Source organism: Hordeum vulgare, chromosome 3H (genome assembly GCF_904849725.1).
Source record: "Hordeum vulgare subsp. vulgare chromosome 3H, MorexV3_pseudomolecules_assembly, whole genome shotgun sequence".
Lineage (NCBI taxonomy): Eukaryota > Viridiplantae > Streptophyta > Magnoliopsida > Poales > Poaceae > Hordeum > Hordeum vulgare.
The window spans coordinates 34,144,553-34,162,216 of record NC_058520.1 but is presented as its reverse complement, the minus strand read 5'-3'; the positions used below and the strand labels follow the sequence as shown (position 1 = coordinate 34,162,216).

At 45.1% G+C, this 17,664-nt stretch overlaps 2 protein-coding genes across 3 annotated transcripts; both read left to right on the top strand.

The window, feature by feature from the left end:
• Positions 1-7: 7 nt before the first annotated feature.
• On the top strand, positions 8-1,478 carry LOC123439430 (mannan endo-1,4-beta-mannosidase 7-like). Of its 2 annotated transcripts, XM_045116145.1 has the most exons (3): positions 8-332; positions 411-605; positions 751-1,478. In XM_045116145.1, the coding sequence occupies exons 1-3, from the start codon at positions 231-233 to the stop codon at positions 778-780; spliced, it is 327 nt and encodes a 108-aa protein (XP_044972080.1). In that variant the 5' UTR covers positions 8-230; the 3' UTR covers positions 781-1,478. The 2 variants fall into 2 exon arrangements, with proteins under 2 accessions (XP_044972080.1, XP_044972079.1); XM_045116144.1 differs by having other exon boundaries at positions 411-1,478.
• A 3,417-nt stretch (positions 1,479-4,895) lies between these two features.
• Positions 4,896-6,150, top strand: LOC123439429 (xyloglucan endotransglycosylase/hydrolase protein 8-like). Its single transcript, XM_045116143.1, has 2 exons — positions 4,896-5,248; positions 5,355-6,150. The coding sequence occupies exons 1-2, from the start codon at positions 4,979-4,981 to the stop codon at positions 5,916-5,918; spliced, it is 834 nt and encodes a 277-aa protein (XP_044972078.1). The 5' UTR covers positions 4,896-4,978; the 3' UTR covers positions 5,919-6,150.
• Positions 6,151-17,664: the final 11,514 nt, after the last annotated feature.

The window sequence follows — 17,664 nt, the reverse complement described above, 5'->3', positions numbered from 1 at the left end:
AATAGAGACTAACATTAAGTTTGTTTCAGCCTTTGGGTCTACTGGAAAGTTCCTGGTACTCGGAATATTTTATCACAGCATGTGGGAATAAAAAAACCAAAAAATTCCTAGACATATAAATAGTTTGTTGTAAATCCATTAAACAGCGCCTGCCAGGAGTAATATCAAAGGCTCTTCTCTCCTTCTATCCAGAAGATCAGGCCGGAACCCTAGCTATCTAGCCCGACGCCATGGAGACCACAGGAGGACCTAAACCCGACCATGGATGGCGTGGATCAAATCGACAGGAGGTGGATCCTCCAAGACCTAACTCCTCCCCCATGCATTTTTCGGTATAAAAGGTTGATCACTGCATAGCAGTTGCGTTTCTTTGGGTTTTGGTGTCTGATTTTATCATGTCTTTTTGCCAGGCACTGGATTTCGTGGTGAGCGAGGCAAGAAGGTATAAGATGCGGTTAATACTGTCACTATGTAATATTTGGGAAGATTATGGAGGGAAGGCACAGTATGTAAGATGGGGCAAGGAGGCTGGCGTGGATCTTACTTCTGACGATGACTTCTTCTCTGATCCAACACTTAAAGGGTACTACAAAGCTTTTGTTGAGGTAAATTTCGGGTTCCTTACCTCAGATAGCCATCGGAAATGGGTTCTTGATATCTATCATGTTGCGTGACCAATGGAAATCATAATATGCTTAGCTATATGAAATGATACCAGCAAATTGTTATTGCTAATTGAGGTGTACTTAGGTAGACCCATCCCCCCTCCACAAAACATAGAAGGGCAACGTATACCCACCTCGTACTTTACACTGCAGGCCGTCGTACGTACGTAATACGAGGTGGGTACAATGTGAGGTATGTACGACGGTATGTTAGTGTACAATACGAGGTGGGTATACGTTTCCCCTTCTATGTTTTGTGTCTAAGTGTTGCTAATTTTAGTTTGCCATCTCTGAATTCTATAGTACTGTATTCCTGTTATACCACAGTTCCAATACTGTGCATATGGTTCCGTGAAACTTTCATGCACACAATGTACAACAATTTATTGGGCTCTTGGGAGAGTGGAATGGTTGGACGAGGCTGCCTTCTATGGCAGCTCTTCCGTGAAGGTGCAGAACACATGGACGATGGTTATGTAGTTATTTTTGCCAAATCACCATCCACATTCAACCTACTTGCAAATCACTCAAGGAAGCTAGAATGATGAGAGCATGCTCCTTCCCCTTCCCCTGCTACGGCTCCGTTCGGTATACAGGAATGTCGCAGGAACTTTTAAATGACCAGTTTCCGTAGGAACTTTTAAAGGACCAGTTCAGTATGCATGGTTTTTGAAGCCAAGATTTTACTATAAAGTTGAATGCCTTATGTATATCATGTACCCTAATAGCTGGTCTCTGGTTCAAAAGAACGTGATACCATGAAAAAAGGTAGAGATTGAATTGTGCAATAAAAATTTGCCCCTCCATCCTGCACATAATATATTTATGGCATTTTGTTTCCATTTTATGTATGTATTTGTTTGTCATATATGGATATGCAAAGAAAGTCACGTTGAATGGTACCCTCCATCTCCAGAACGTTGGGTAAGTGTAATATTGCATTTGGTATTGTGGTAGAACGTTAAGGTTTAATAAAGAGTGTGGATTCATGAGCACATGGGCACATGGCCATATATGTTTAATATGTCACTTGCCCTGTCATGCTTATAGTTTTCTATTTTTGTTTCTCAATTATATTACAGAGGCACGTCTCGAGTGTTTCTACTGCAGTTGTAGTTCTGCAAATGTTGTTTCTTTAGAAAATTGTGAATGTTGTGCTCATAGTAGCAAATGCACAGCTGGAATTTTTCACATATACTATCCTCAAATTGTGCAGATGTACATTAAAGATTCCCTGATTTTTTTTCTGCAAATGCACAGCTGGAATTGCGTTTTTGTGGTTTAAATTCCATTTGTTAGACAAGCATGTACTATTGATCTTTAGTTTCTATGTATCATCATCAGATTTCGGTAAGAGTTCCAGCATCTTTTGTTTTCATTTTCCAGAACCAATATGTTTTGATGCGTTTGCTTTGACCAGACAATGTCAATGAGTTGAGCTTAAGAAAATCAAACGAAGCATTTATTTGAATAGCCTGGTAGTCCGAAATCCAAGTAGTTCAAAAATGCGCACCTACATATGAGTGTTACCAATCCATAAATCAACAAATGACAAGTATAGCAAGAGCTAGCTTATCACGTCATAGTGGAAATGTATGAATTGAAGTAGAGTGGTGATACCAAAGCTAGAGCAAGGAGTGGACCGAGAATAAAGAGGGCAAAGGAATAGCAAAGTTTGTCTTGTTAGTTCAACGAAAGAAACATTGTTATGTTGTCCCGTGGCAACGCGCGGGCATTTAACTAGTAAGAGTTTAAAATGAAAATAACATGGGTTAATCTAGACCGTTATCATTCGGTCCCATCAGATTAACGACTCATAATTTTCAATTGACACGGTAATTTTTTGGGAGTCTTAAATTACTATAAGTATAGATATAGATTTGTTACAAGACCATACGGTCTTATATGGTTTTATTAGCTAGCATTGAAATTTTAAAATATGCCCAACAAACAATTCATCATCGCACCAAGAGTGCATATGATTAGCATCTAAGTCTAACGATATGTGATATGTCTGATATAAGCATCTCTCTTTTTTCTTCTCTGGGGATCATATAAGCATCCATCTTTTTTTAGAGCATATAATTAAGCACCTATCTGGTTCCAATGTGACATGGAAGCTTTACTCCATTTCTAACGCGCAATGCATCATTGAGCGATGGCCCAAGGCCACATTAATACTTTTATTTTTCTGAATGGCCCCATCATAGCTTAATTTGTCCGATTAGTTGCTAATCAAGATTAGGTACCTAAATTTCGTTACGTCTGCTAGTAACATGGTATGCTTGATGCACGATCACGGCGAGGTGGTTAACCGACGAACACACAAGTATGGAACTGAATGAATAATGGCCAACTGAAAAATAAATTATGAAATGGTCGAGATTAGCGAGCCATCATGAGTGGTGGTGCCTACGTACGTACGTGTCACCCGATTGGAATAAACCACTTAATCTTTGTTTTGCTGTAGGCTTAGAGCATCTTCAGTGAACGGTTCATATAAAAAATAATTAATTTTTGAATTTTCTGAAGCAAAATACAACTCTCTAACAAATGGTTCATATGCAAACAAAATACATCTCGGCATTCTTAAGATGTAAAATTCAACGCCTCACGATACAAATTTACATCTGAGGCAGGAGATGTAAAATCGTGGCCGTGCGCCAACCCACAACCGCTATTCATTTCCTTTCCCTCCTTCTTCCTCCGCCACCGCACCGCCGCATCTCCCCGCTCGGCCGCAGCTCCCCGACGCCGCCACGCTGTAGATCCAACCCCCTGCCGCCGATTCCACCCCGCCTGAGCCACCGCTTGTCGTCATACGGGCAGATCAGGCCGTTGCCGCACCGCGCCGCCCCGACCACGTCCGCCTCCACTCTGGCCGCCTCCGTCCTGCCCTGGCCCCGGCCCATCAGCCTCCTTTCCAGCTGCTTTCGCCTCTGCTCTGGCCTCCGCCCGCCCCCGCCCGCACAATACGTCGCCGCCCGTCCTTGCCCGCACCGCACCCGCCGCCCCATACTGCCCGCTTCCGCCCCGCGCCGCACGCCACCGACCGCTCCCCGCTCGGCTGCCGCCCCAACTCGCTCCCCGTTTGCCCGTCACCCGCTTCCCGATGGCGCCGAAGAAGACGCCGAAGGGCAAGTTAGGTTTCTTCGACGTGAGGGTGAAGCCCTCCGGGAACTTCGGAGTGGAGTTATCCGACGATGCGCCGCGTTGGTGGCTCTAGACGTATCCCACCGTCGATGAGGCCGCGCATGCCTATGACGTGGCGGTGTGGCGTGCCGGACGACCGAAGACGGTCCTCAAATTCCCGGAGGTCGAGACCCGTGCAGTGGCGGAATGGCTCATGCCGCAGGGCATCCGGATGGAGTAAATGCCAGCGAAGAAGGCGAAGAAGAGATCGGCGGTTGTCGTCACTCCCAACGAGCTGGAGCATTACTGGAAGTGTGACGTCGAGGCGGAAAAGAAGGGGGTGCAGAAGGAGGACGAGGACGGCCCCTCAACTGTGATCCCTATCAAGTCATCGGATGAGGACTAGGGTGGCTCTGACGAGGAGGACGAGGGGTGCGAAGACCCGGACAAGGACGAGTTCTGGAAGAAGTTTGTAGCTCCGACGATGAGGAGTAGTTTCATCTAGTAGTTCGAATAAGTACTAGTTGAATTTATGTATGAAACTATGTTGAATTTGATGTTTGAACTATAAAGTAGTAGTTGGTCATTTTCAGAATTTTACATCCTTGTTTTGGATCATTTGTTGAAGTTGCTCTTTTATAAATCTCTATTTTAGATCATTTGTTGGAGTTGTGCATTTTTCGAAGATGTAAAAAAGACTTTTTAATGCTTCAAATTTATACATCACCGATTTGGAGCATCAGAGCATACATCATTTATCGGAGATGATCTTACTCAGTGGCCGGTTCCACCACCCAATTTCTGGGTCCCACAGTAATGTAAGTGCTACTTTATTAAGGCACCTTATCAACCACTGATGAAGTACGTATGAACACCCGAGAGATTATGGCAGATTGTACCCATGTGCACCCGAATAATTGCAACGACCTTCACGCCCACCAGATCGATAATGCATGAAGTTTCAAAAAAGAAAAAAAGATCGATAATGCATGCATGCATGCAAAAGAAGAAAAAAAGGTGCCCTCATGCATGAAGAAGCAGAGGCACAGCAGCAGCACCACGCGCTATAAAACCGCGACATCTCCCGTGCTTCTTCCCACCACACACAACACACCACAAAGCACTCCACTTTGGAGCTCAATTGATTCCAAGAAGCTCTCTAGTCCACCAGGACATCCACCATGGCACAGCGCTTTCTGGCTGTGCTCGCCGTCGCCCTGGCGCTCTCGCAGGTCGCCTCAGCTAAGTCCTGGCTCGATAAAAGGTTCAACACCGACGGCACCGTCCGCACCGGATACGACGCCTCGGGCCAGCAGGTGGTTATGCTCAACCTCAACCAGCAATCCGGCGCCGCCGGATTCAACTCCAAGCAGCAGTACCTCTACGGCGAGTTCAGCATCCAGATGAAGCTCATCCCGGGAAACTCCGCCGGCACCGTCTCCTGCTTCTACGTAAGTCCACTTATATATTTGTTCCGTTGATCAGCCTCCGATTGACATAGACAAAAACCTCCCTCTACCGATCTTGAGCTGAACCAGCGTTTACTATTAATGGCAGCTTTCTTCCGGTGACGACGAGTGGCGCGACGAGATCGACATGGAGTTCATGGGCAACTCCAGCGGCCACCCGGTGGTGCTCAACACCAACGTGTGGGCCAACGGCGACGGCAAGAAGGAGCACCAGTTCGACCTCTGGTTCGACCCAGCCGCAGACTACCACACCTACACCATCATCTGGAACCCGGAGAACATCCTCTTCAAGGTGGACAACCTCTTCATCCGATCCTTCAAGCGCTTCGCCGGCCTCCCTTACCCTACCTCCAAGCCCATGAGGCTGCACGCCACGCTCTGGGACGGCAGCTACTGGGCGACCGAGAAGGGCAAGATCCCGATCAACTGGTCCAACGCGCCATTCGTCGTCTCCTACCGCAACTACTACGCCAACGCCTGCGTCAGCGGCGGCGCGTGCCATGCCGGCAGCGACAGGTGGATGAGGAAGCAGCTCGACGGCGACGAATGGGGCACCGTGAAGTGGGCGGAGCGCAGTTACATGCGCTACAACTACTGCGAGGATGGGTACAGGTTCCCGCAGGGGCTTCCCGCCGAGTGCAACCGCTACTGATCCTAGCTCTGATCCATCCACACCGGCCGTGCATCCAGTGTTGACATTGATACTACCTTTTTCTTGGATACAGTACATGATTCTTGTTCTTCTTTTGTGAATTTGTGATTACAAAGCAGCCCTACAGCAATGTGTGGGCGATTGTTTGTAGAGTTGTTGTTTTTTTCCTAAAGAAAGAAGCATGTAAATTTTATTGTGCCTTTGGTTACAGCAATATATAGTACTTTTATGAGGGGAAAGGTGTGATAGCATTCGGGTGTCTAGACACACTCTATGAACAGTAAAATCAAAAGAAATAGAAAACAAAATTAAAAAAATCTAAAACTTTACAACATAAAAGATGATCAAACTTTGTACATATTTGCAAATTATCATGTACAAAACATCTTGTAGAGAAATATGTACAAACAAGTTTCAGATTTTGATGCTAAAAGTGCTCAAAACTTCAAGCACTGAAATCTTTTTCGTGTGTAGAGCTCCACGAATAGTTTTTTGGAATGAAAATTTGCAAACACCTACAAAGTTTCGTCATCATTGATGCTGCAAAGTTTCAGAATGTTTTGATGTTGATTTCTATTTTTTTTCAATTTTACTGTTCATGGAGGGTGCCTATTCATAGAGGGTGCCTAGGCACCCGGGAGCTAAAAATCCACTCTCCTTTTATGAGCTATGATCGATAATTTTATTTTGGTGTCACTGAGCAAACAAAATAAAATCAAAATAGTAATCCTATACTAACTCCCATAAACAAATGTATAACACATAGGACGCCCGAAGATACACAATGGATCCTTGGTCAGGCGCACCCTAATTGAAAATAATAATTAAAATGGTTAAAGAAATTCAAATAATTTTGAAACTTTTTGGCAACATACATTACTGAGCATAATAACCACGTAAAAGTTTCGGGATAAAATGACTTACGCCGTATTCCGAGCAAAGTACAACATGATCAATACTATATGAACGCTATTATTCATGAGTTTTGCAGCTGCACTTTTGTTTTTGTTTTTTTGTCTTGAAACTTTAAATGTGAGTATTAGCTAGACTATGTTTGTCGCAAAAAAGTTTCACATTTTTTCTAAACTTTTATTTACTATTTTTACTTCCTTCAATCCAAAATAAGTGTCACAATTTTAAACTAAGATTAGTTCAAAGCTGCGACACTTACTGTCCATTGGAGGAGTAACTTTTTTATTGCTTAATTGGGTGTGCCTACTCCCATGTTTTAAAATTATAAACATATAATTTTATGCGCTTTTATCACATACATTACACAGTACTTTTGTACAAAACACAATCTTAATGGTAAGAGAAAAATTCGGGTATGGGATTACCCAACACTGTACTACCGTACCCCATATTCATAATATTTGATGAAGACTTTTTTTAATTGATCTGTTATCTCTGTGCTAAATTCCAAAACTAATTGTGCTTTTCAGTTTTTGTACTGTCATGACATCTAAAAAGTACACACTCAGAAGAAATTGTTGGAGGCGACTGATATTTACTATCATTGGTGATTTTGCATCTCCGAGAAATTTTTAAGGTGCAAATATTATCTGATATATGCATATTAATTTTGGATGCACTTAGTTTTTTGCCCTCAAAATTTACATCTACATTCGTTGATTATTATTTAGACATTTACACAAAAGGCTTCGGATTTTAGTTTCGCCTCGGGCCCCTAAATACCCAGAACCGGCCCTGCGCCGGAGGAGTAACTTTTTTATTGCTTAATTGGGTGTGCCTACTCCCATGTTTTAATATTATAAACATATAATTTTATGCGGTTTTATCACATGCATTATACTCACTCCGTTGCTAAATATAAGTCTTTAAAGAGGTTTTATTAGTGGACTACATACGGATGTATATAGACATACTTTAGAGTGTAAATTCATTCATTTTGCTTCATATGTAGACTCCTAGTAAAATATCTTAAAAGACTTATATTTAGAAACGGAGGGAGTACAATACTTTTGTACAAAATGCAATCTTAATGGTAAGAGAAAAATTCGTGTATGGGACTACCCAACACTGTACTACCGTACCCCGCCAAAGAAAAAAACACTGTACAACCGTAGAATGCAATGCATGCGCACTAGTGCTGCGCCGCAGAGCATGTTCGGTCAGTCAGTATTGATATATAGACACGTACGTTTGCTTGTCCAAGAAGACAAACAGCGCCTTGTATCACGGTTTTTTCACTGTTCTGACCTTTACAGATAAACATGAGCATAAAATAGTATTTTCGGATCTGATCCTTTTTAAAAACGTCAGAGTCCGTGACGTTGCAGCTACACGTAGAAACGCCAGTCTACCTTGACGTTTCTGCTCCAAATACAGACGCCAGTTTACAGAACGTTGGGGTGGCGTTTCTGTGCATGCTGCAACGCCATGCGATCTGGCGTTTCTTACCTACGGAAAAGAGCATGGCCAGTCTTGCTCAGCGATCAGTAAGTGCATGCGATGAGGAGACCGAGTTCCTTCACTGCGGAGAGAGAGACAAGAGACGACAAGTACTCGCGTGACGGATTAATCAAGCAGCAGATGCATCTCAAGTCAGGGGAGGCATTCAATCGAGTAGCAGATGCATGCAGACTTGGCACTAGCTAGCGTGATGGGTGCATGGATGGATGGCAGCAGCCAGCTCCCCACCACTTGATGTGATTGATGGTGATAAATATGCGTCAAGTGGCAGTTGTTGTTGTCCTGCACCTAGCTAGCTAGCTCCCCTGCCATGTTGTTGTTGTCATGCCCTAGGCAGCAACGTCAAGCTGCATGGCGTTCCAGGCTGTATAGAAACGCCAGCGTTCATGGCGTTTTTTATTCGTCGCGTCGCAGTAGACTCATGTTTAAATGTAGATAGAAACGTTAGATTGACGTTTCTACGTGTAACCGCAACGTCACGGACTCTACCATTTTTAAAAGGATCAGATCCAGAAATATTTTTAAAATAAATTCATTTTGTGTTCATGTTTTCCTATAAGGTTAGAACAGTGAAAAAACTCCTTGTATCATGCATGCATCTTTATACCCGACCGTGCCAGCCACAATAATGCATTTTAGTCCCGCGGGCATATGTCTATGTATCCTTTCGGCACTGCGAACTGAATGATCGGTCTGCATGTATATACTTTTGTGCTGTCTTCCACTGATAATATCGGTTGGTGCTGTTGATAGTATATTAGTGTCAAGAACTACTCCCTTCGTTTTTAAATATAAGTCTTTTAAAATATTATACTAAAGGACTACGTACAGAGTAAAATGAATGAATCTACACTCTAAAACATATTTGTTTGATAAAGAGTATATATTAATATCGAGGAGATATTAGTTACACCCACCCTCTGCAACAACTCAATGCCCTAATGGCATGACGGATGCACACAACCAAAAAACGAAGAAGAAACTAAAAAAGAAAAGTCCCGCTACAGAGTTTCAGTACTTATAACAGCAGCACAATCACCATCAAGACAACACCTATTGTTCAAGTACTCCAAAAATGACGCCTCCAAGAAGAAAACAGTGGACAAGCATCGTCGTCGCCCGATCGTAAATCTTGGGTTTTCACCCTGGAGATAATGCCTGCTCTTAAAACAATGTCTTCAATAAAATCATTGCCACGCACAATCAATTAATGCAGACCTTGGATTTTCATCCTCAAAGGTAATATCTTGAACTTTACATTCCACTGCTACGAATCCCGAAACTCCAAGCAAATACCTCAACGCCGTAGGCTATAATCACCACTACTAGTCCTCTAATCTTGGCTTTCATGACATTCTCCGCCTCTCACTTTACCATAGAGTAAGATATCTCCTGATGGAACCAGATAGCAGAGCTTCTCGCCGCTCCCTCCTTAGTGGAGAACCAATGGGCACAACCGAATTCCACCCGATCCAGCAATCTCTAGGCATAACGTCCATGGGAGTTCGCCGGCGGAGCCTTCCGGAACCCGCCACTCCGACCAGATCAGAAAGTTCGTGTTCAGGCAGATCTTTGTCTTGGCGCAAGAGGAATACTAGGACCGTCGCCTTTATTCAAGCTCGCCAGCAGGCCCCACCATTGCCATAGGTTTGCACCATCACCTTCGGCCATGACCGCCCGTCCGTCCCTGACAACCCATCCACGTCTCCCTTCGGCGTGTCGACAGACGCCACGCATGGGCTAGCGTCACCGCCTCGCTGCCAGACTTTCACTGCGCCGCTAAGGAGCCGAATCCCCCGCTCGAAGGGATCCAGCAGGCTACGCAGAAGAAGCAGCAGCCGGGCGGAGGAAGGGGGCACCACAACCGGCTGGAGAAGCCCCAGATCCAATCAGGGTGGACGGGGATGGCGTCCCAGGAGTTGGGGCGAGGCCACCCACGACAGCAGCTAGTCGGGGAAGAGGCCACTGAGGAGTCGCTGGGGAAGGTCGCCTATGTCGCCAGGAGCGAATCTGGGGATGGGGTGGGTCAAGAGAGCAGCTGGGTGCGCGGGAGGGGGGAGAGGGGAAGAACCGCCCCGCCGCCGCCATCACAGGGCTCGACGCAGCTTCACCGGCCGGCCCTCCAGCGACGACGCCGCGGGCTAGGCTGGAGGAAAGGTGGCTGGCCCCGGCGGCTGGGTTCCCCCCGAGTCGCCCGGGGCGGACGGTGCGAGGGCAGATGGGGTGGGCTTAAGACGTAGAATGGTTGTCTAGGCTGGGGCGGCATACTCTAAAATATATCTATATACATGTGTATGTAGTCCCCAAGTGAAACCTTTAGAAAGACTTATATTTAGGAACGGAGGGAGTATTAGTCTGCATGACATACATCCTAGCCTAGCACATACTTTCTCCGTTCCTAAAGATAAGTCTTTTAAGAGTTTTTACTAAAAAAACTACCTACGAATGTATGTAAACATACATTAGAATATACATTTACTTATTTTGCTCCATATATAGTTCTGTAGTGGAATCTTAAAAAATAATTATATTTAGGAATGGATGAAGTATATCGTCTCACTAGTAGAAAACAGGGCTATCGTTCGGCCCTGGCCAGCCCATTAGTCCCGGTTCTTCAAGAACCGGGATCAATGGGGGGTATTAGACCCGGTTCGTGAGCCCAGGGGACGGCCGGGGCCTCGTGGGCATTGGTTCCGGTTCGTGTAGAACCATTTGTCCCAGTTCGAGCCACGAACCGGGACCAATGGTCCTCGTTGCTGGCCCACAACCATTGGTCCCGGTTCGTGGCATGAACCGGGACAGAAGGGGTGGCTTTAGTCCCGGTTCATGCCATGAATCGGGACAAATAACTTGCCTATATATACCCACCGCCGCGGCAGAGCACTCCACAGTGCTCTGTTTTTTCAATCCGGCGAGGTTTCTAGTTCACCTCCTATGCACATGAGATGTTTGATGAAATGCCCGAACCACACTAGTTAAGCTTTCTCCTCTCGAAGCTCGACCTAGGAGCTCCATTTTTTCGAGATTTGTCTAGATTCAGGGGTCCGTCACGCCCCGTCCATGTTTTCGCCGCCGTTGATCGCCCGCGCCGATCTCGTCGCCGGCACCACCGTGGTGAGCCTCTTGTTCTTATCTTCTTTATGATACTTGTCTGATTTTCTTACTTTAGATAGATATTTGTCTGATTTTTTTAATTTTGACACACATAATTATATGTAATGCACGCAGATGAACCGGCAATGGATGTATGGTGACAGACACACCTCCGAGTACATTAAGGGCGTGCATATTTTTCTCGAAGTGGCCGAGGCAGACAAGCAGAATGGTTTTATGTGTTGTCCATGCAGTAAATGTGGGAATACGAAGTCTTACTCTGACCGGAAAATTCTTCACACCCACCTGCTTTACAAGGGTTTCATGCCACACTATAATGTTTGGACGAGGCACGGAGAAATAGGGGTTATGATGGAAGACGACGAAGAAGGAGAGGACGATGACAACTATGTGCCCCCTGAATACGGTGATGCTGCAACGGGGGGAGTTGCTGAAGATCAAGAGGAACCAGACGATGTGCCGGATGATGCTGCAACGGGGGAAGTTGCTGAAGATCAAGAGAAACCAGACGATGTGCCTGATGATGATCTCCGCCGGGTCATTGTCCATGCAAGGACGCAATGCGAAGGTCAAAAGGAGAAGCTGAAGTTCGATCGCATGTTAGAGGATCACAAAAAAAAGTTGTACCCCAATTTTGAAGATGGCAACACAAAGCTGGGTACCGTACTGGAATTGCTGCAGTGGAAGACAGAGAATGCTGTGCCTGACAAAGGATTTGAGAAGCTACTGAAAATATTGAAGAAGAAGCTTGCAAAGGATAATGAATTGCCCGACAGTTCGTACGCAGCAAAGAAGGTCGTATGCCCTCTAGGATTGGAGGTGCAGAAGATACATGCATGCCCTAATGACTGCATCCTCTACCATGGTGCGTACGAGGATTTGAACGCATGCCCGGTATGCGGTGCATTGCGGTATAAGATCAGACAAGACGACCCTGGTGATGTTGACGGCGAGCCCCGCGGGAAGAGAGTTTCTGCGAAGGTGATGTGGTATGCTCCTATAATACCACGGTTGAAACGACTGTTTGGAAACAAAGAGCATGTCAAGTTGATGCGATGGCACAATGAGGACCGTAAGAAAGACGGGAAGTTGAGAGCACCCGCTGACGGGTCGCAGTGGAGAAAAATCGAGAGAGAGAGTACTGGGCTGAGTTTGCACGTGACCCAAGGAACGTATGGTTTGGTTTAAGGGTGGATGACATTAATCCTTTCGGGGAGCAGAGCAGCAATCACAGCACCTGGCCCGTGACTCTATGTATGTATAACCTTCCTCCTTGGATGTGCATGAAGCGTAAGTTCATTATGATGCCAGTTCTCATCCAAGGCCCTAAGCAACCCGGCAACGACATTGATGTGTACCTAAGGCCATTAGTTGAAGAACTTTTACAGCTGTGGAATGGAAACGGTGTACGTGCGTGGGATGAGCACAAATAGGAGGAATTTAACCTGCACGCGTTGTTGTTTGTAACCATCAACGATTGGTCCGCTCTCAGTAACCTTTCAGGACAGACAAACAAGGGATACCACGCATGCACGCACTGTTTATCTGACACCGAAAGTATATACCTGGGAAGCTGCAGGAAGAATGTGTACCTGGGCCATCGTCGATTTCTTCCGACCAACCATCAATGTCGAAAGAAAGGCAAGCATTTCAAAGGCGAGGCAGATCACCGGAAGAAGCCCGCCATGCGTACCGGTGATCACGTACTTGCTAGGTCAATGATTTACACGTAATCTTTGGAAAGGGTCCCGGCGGACTAGCTGTTCCGAGTGACACTAGGGGACACGCACCCATGTGGAAGAAGAAATCTATATTTTGGGACCTACCCTACTGGAAAGACCTAGAGGTCTGCTCTTCGATAGATGTGATGCACGTGACGAAGAACCTTTGCGTCAACCTGCTAGGCTTCTTGGGCGTGTATGGGAAGACAAAAGATACAACTGAGGCACGGGAGGACCTGCAACGTTTGCACAAAAAAGACGGCATGCCTCCAAAGCAGTATGAAGGTCCTGCCAACTACGCTCTTACCAAAGAAGAGAAGGAAATATTCTTTGAATGCCTGCTTAGTATGAAGGTCCCGACTGGCTTCTCGTCGAATATAAAGGGAATAATAATTATGGCAGAGAAAAAGTTTCAGAACCTAAAGTCTCATGACTGCCATGTGATTATGACGCAACTGCTTCCGGTTGCATTGAGGAGGCTTCTACCGGAAAACGCCCGATTAGCCATTGTGAAGCTATGTGCATTCCTCAATGCAATCTCTCAGAAGGTGATCGATCCAGAAATCATACCAAGGCTAAGGAGTGATGTGGTGCAATGTCTTGTCAGTTTCGAGCTGGTGTTCCCACCATCCTTCTTCAATATCATGACGCATGTCCTAGTTCATCTAGTTGACGAGATTGTCATTCTGGGCCCCGTATTTCTACACAATATGTACCCCTTTGAGAGGTTCATGGGAGTCCTAAAGAAATATGTCTGTAACCGCGCTAGGCCAGAAGGAAGCATCTCCATGGGCCATCAAACAGAGGATGTCATTGGGTTTTGTGTTGACTTCATTCCTGACCTTAAGAAGATAGGTCTCCCTAAATCGCGGTATGAGGGGAGACTGACTGGAAAAGACACGCTTGGAGGGGAGACAATAATATGCAGGGACGGATATTCTTGGTCTCAAGCACACTGCACAGTTCTACAGAACTCTACCTTGGTGACACCTTATGTCGATGAACACAAGAACAGTCTACGCTCCAAACACCCGGAGCAGTGCGATGACTCGATTACATGTGAACACATCAGGACTTTCAGCAGTTGGTTGGAAACACGTCTCAAAGATGAAAACACTGTTTGTGATAAGCTGTACTCGTTGTCCAGGGGACCATCTTCGACTGTTACGATTTGGAAAGGATACGAGATAAATGGAAATACATTTTACACGATCGCCCAAGATCAAAAGAGCACCAACCAAAACAGCGGTGTTCGCTTTGATGCAACCATCGAGAGGGGAAAGGACACATATTATGGTTACATAGTGGACATATGGGAACTTGACTACGGAGTAGATTTTAAGGTCCCTTTGTTTAAGTGCAAATGGGTCAATCTGTCAGGAGGCGGGGTACAGGTAGACCCGCAGTACGGAATGACAAGAGTGGATCTGAACAATCTTGGGTACACTGACGAACCGTTCGTCCTAGCCAATGATGTGGCACAGGTTATCTATGTGAAGGACATGTCTACCAAACCGAGAAAAAGAAAGAATAAGGAAGCGAATACATCATACGATGAGCCAAAACGCCACATAGTTCTTTCAGTAAAAAGGGACATCGTGGGAGTGGAGGGCAAGACAGACATGTCCGAAGATTATGAAAAGTTTCATGAAATTCCTCCCTTCAAAGTCAAGGCAGACCCAAGCATCCTGATAAATGATGAAGATTATCCATGGTTACGGCGCAATAAGGAAAGGACACAAGCGAAGAAAAAGTTAACACTTTCTCCACAACTATTATGATGATACCATGCCAACTTTCAACCTTTTTGTAGTTCATTTGAAATGCACGTTGTAACACGTTTCCGTATGAAATGCTGATACTTCGAAAGAGATTGTCCGTTTTGTACACGAAGTTCATCCAGTTTTTGCCGTAACCCTCTCAACTTTCTTGCATATGCTATGTGGATGAAATGATGATACCATGCCAAAATAAAAGAGAGGCGCAATGCTCACCTGCACGTTGCTTAGCTTCAGGCCAACGTGCAGGTGAGCAGTGCGCTTCTCCCTTCATCGTTTCTACACTCAGGGCTTATAAACCGCCGCGAGTGCCTCTCGCTTGGCGAGGTGGAACTAAAAAACAGCTGCAGAAAGAAACAACTAAAAAACTATTTTACCGGTTCATGCCACGAACCGGTACTAAAAGGTGCTCGTGGGGCCCAGCCTTAAAACTTGTACCAAATAAAATGCCTTTGTAACAGCCTTAGAACTGGTACTAAAGGAATCAACTAAAAAGCTTTTATAAACCTCTAGTATTATTGAAACTAAAATTATATAGAATTTTGTTACAAACTTTAATAGCAAAAAGAATTATCATAAAAGAAAATAAATAAGTAATTAGAATTTTGTTCAAAACATTAAAAGCAAAAAGAATTATCATAAAAGAAAATAAATAAGTAATTAGAATTTTGTTACAAACTTTAATAGCAAAAAGAATTATCGTAAAAGAAAATAAATAAGTAATTAGAAACAAAAAAGAAAGCAAAAAATAGGAAAAAAAAAGTGCCACCTACAAAGCCACAACGGCCTGCATACGACTAGAAACCCATTAATAGGGCCAGTATGCAGGTCCGCAGTAGGCCCAATAGGCCCACAAGCATAGAGAGTGCTTTTAGGCCCGTAAGCCTGCAGTGGAGACGAGCTCGAAGTGGTTGGTTTGGCAGGGCTTATAAACCTCGCCGAGCCCCTCTCGGCTAGCGAGGTGGGACTAAACATAGCACCGCACCGCGCCAGCACACGCGCTTTGGTCCCGGTTGGTGCCACCAACCGGGACCAATGCCCATCTTTTGTCCCGGTTTGTGGCACCAACAGGGACCAAAGGTCCTTGTTTCCCGCCCTTTGGGCTACTGAAAAAAGGCCTTTGGTCCAGGTTGGAGGGGTGCATTGGTCCCGGTTGGTGCCATGAACCGGGACCAATGCTGTGCCTATATAAGCAGCACTCGCGAAAATTTGGTTCATTTCGTTCTTCCCCGCCGCCTGACGCCGCCAGGCTGCCCGTCCGTCTCCGCCTCGCCGTCGCCGTCGTCGCCCCGCGCCGTCCCGCGCCGCCCCGACGCCGTCGTCGCCCCCCGCCCCGCGCCCCGTGCCCCGTGACGCCGCCGGGCCCTGCCCGTCGCCGCCCCGCCCCGGCCCGCGCCGCACCTCACCGTCGACCGTCGCCGCGCCGCCCCGCCCCGCGCCGCACCTCGTCGTCGTCGTCGCCGTCCCCGACACCGTCGCCGTGAGCAAAAATTTTGCTAATTTAATTTGATGTTAGTAGTAGTTAATTTAGATGTGTAATTAATTGAGTTAGATTTTGTTAGATTTTTTTTAGATTTTTTTGTAGTTCATAGATTTTTTTGATAGATGTGTAGTTCATAGATTTTTCTGTTAGATTTTTTTTCATATTGTGTAATTAATTTGTTTATATTGTGTTAGATTTTTTTCTGTTAAAAGATCTTTTTGGTGATATTATTGTTGAATATGCATGTTTGTATGTTCATATATATGTAAAAATCGAATATGTCAAATTTTTATGATTTTTTTCTGTTCATAGAATTTTTATGATTTTTTTCTGTTGTCATTTTGTTCATAGAATTTTAATAAAATTTTTCTGTTGTAATTTTGTTCATAGAATTTTAATGATTTTTTTGTTCATAATATTTTCTTTGTCAATTATGTATATGTCCATATTATGTATGTATAGGAAAATTGTGCATGATCAAAGTCATTTATGAATATGTTCATATTTAGAATAGAGGAAAAAGGAAAAAAATAAGAAGAGATAGTGTTAAATATAATTAGTTAGAAAAATAATAGAACTATAGTTAAACTAGTTTATTTTTAGTAAGTACTACTTTATTTTATTTATAGTAAGTGCTTCATATATAGTTGAACTAGCTAGTTGATTTAATAAACTACTTTATTTTACTATATATAGAAGTAGTTTGTTTTTAGTAAGTACTACTTTATTTATTTATAGTAAGTGCTTAGTAGTTGAACTAGTTGATTTAATTAATAAAACTACTTTATTTAACTATATATAGAAGTAGTTCCCGCATCGACGTCGACGATGCCTATCCCACGTCCTCGTCCTCGTCGACTCGGCGGTGGAGGCCTGCTTGATCAGGGCCATGTTCGGGACTGGGCTCCGTCGGGCTGGTATTGGGAGGTGCTACCTTCCGGGGGACGTAGGTTGGTGAGGAGGCAGCCCGTTGTTGACCCGATCCTTGTTTGGTGGCGGTCGCGTGGGCCAGTGACGGTGCCGAGGCTTCCGGACACCGCGGAGGTGGTACGTCACCGTGTCAGCGAGGAGGACGAGCACGTCCGTCGCTACATGGTTGCATTGGAGGGCAGGTTCGACAATACCTGGCAGGTTCTTCAGGGATCTCACTGGAGCTATGATCCTGTGATGGTTCCTTATCTTTGGGTGTCCACCGCCCGCGATGATACCCGTCGGGC

Bases quoted from the DNA above. Each gene is read 5' to 3' on its own strand.
- LOC123439430 (XM_045116144.1), top strand. From the start codon at position 231: ATGGAGACCACAGGAGGACCTAAACCCGACCATGGATGGCGTGGATCA. The intron at 333-410 runs GTATAAAAGGTT...TCTTTTTGCCAG, and splicing joins CCTCCCCCATGCATTTTTCG to GCACTGGATTTCGTGGTGAG.
- LOC123439429 (XM_045116143.1), top strand. From the start codon at position 4,979: ATGGCACAGCGCTTTCTGGCTGTGCTCGCCGTCGCCCTGGCGCTCTCG. The intron at 5,249-5,354 runs GTAAGTCCACTT...TATTAATGGCAG, and splicing joins GCACCGTCTCCTGCTTCTAC to CTTTCTTCCGGTGACGACGA.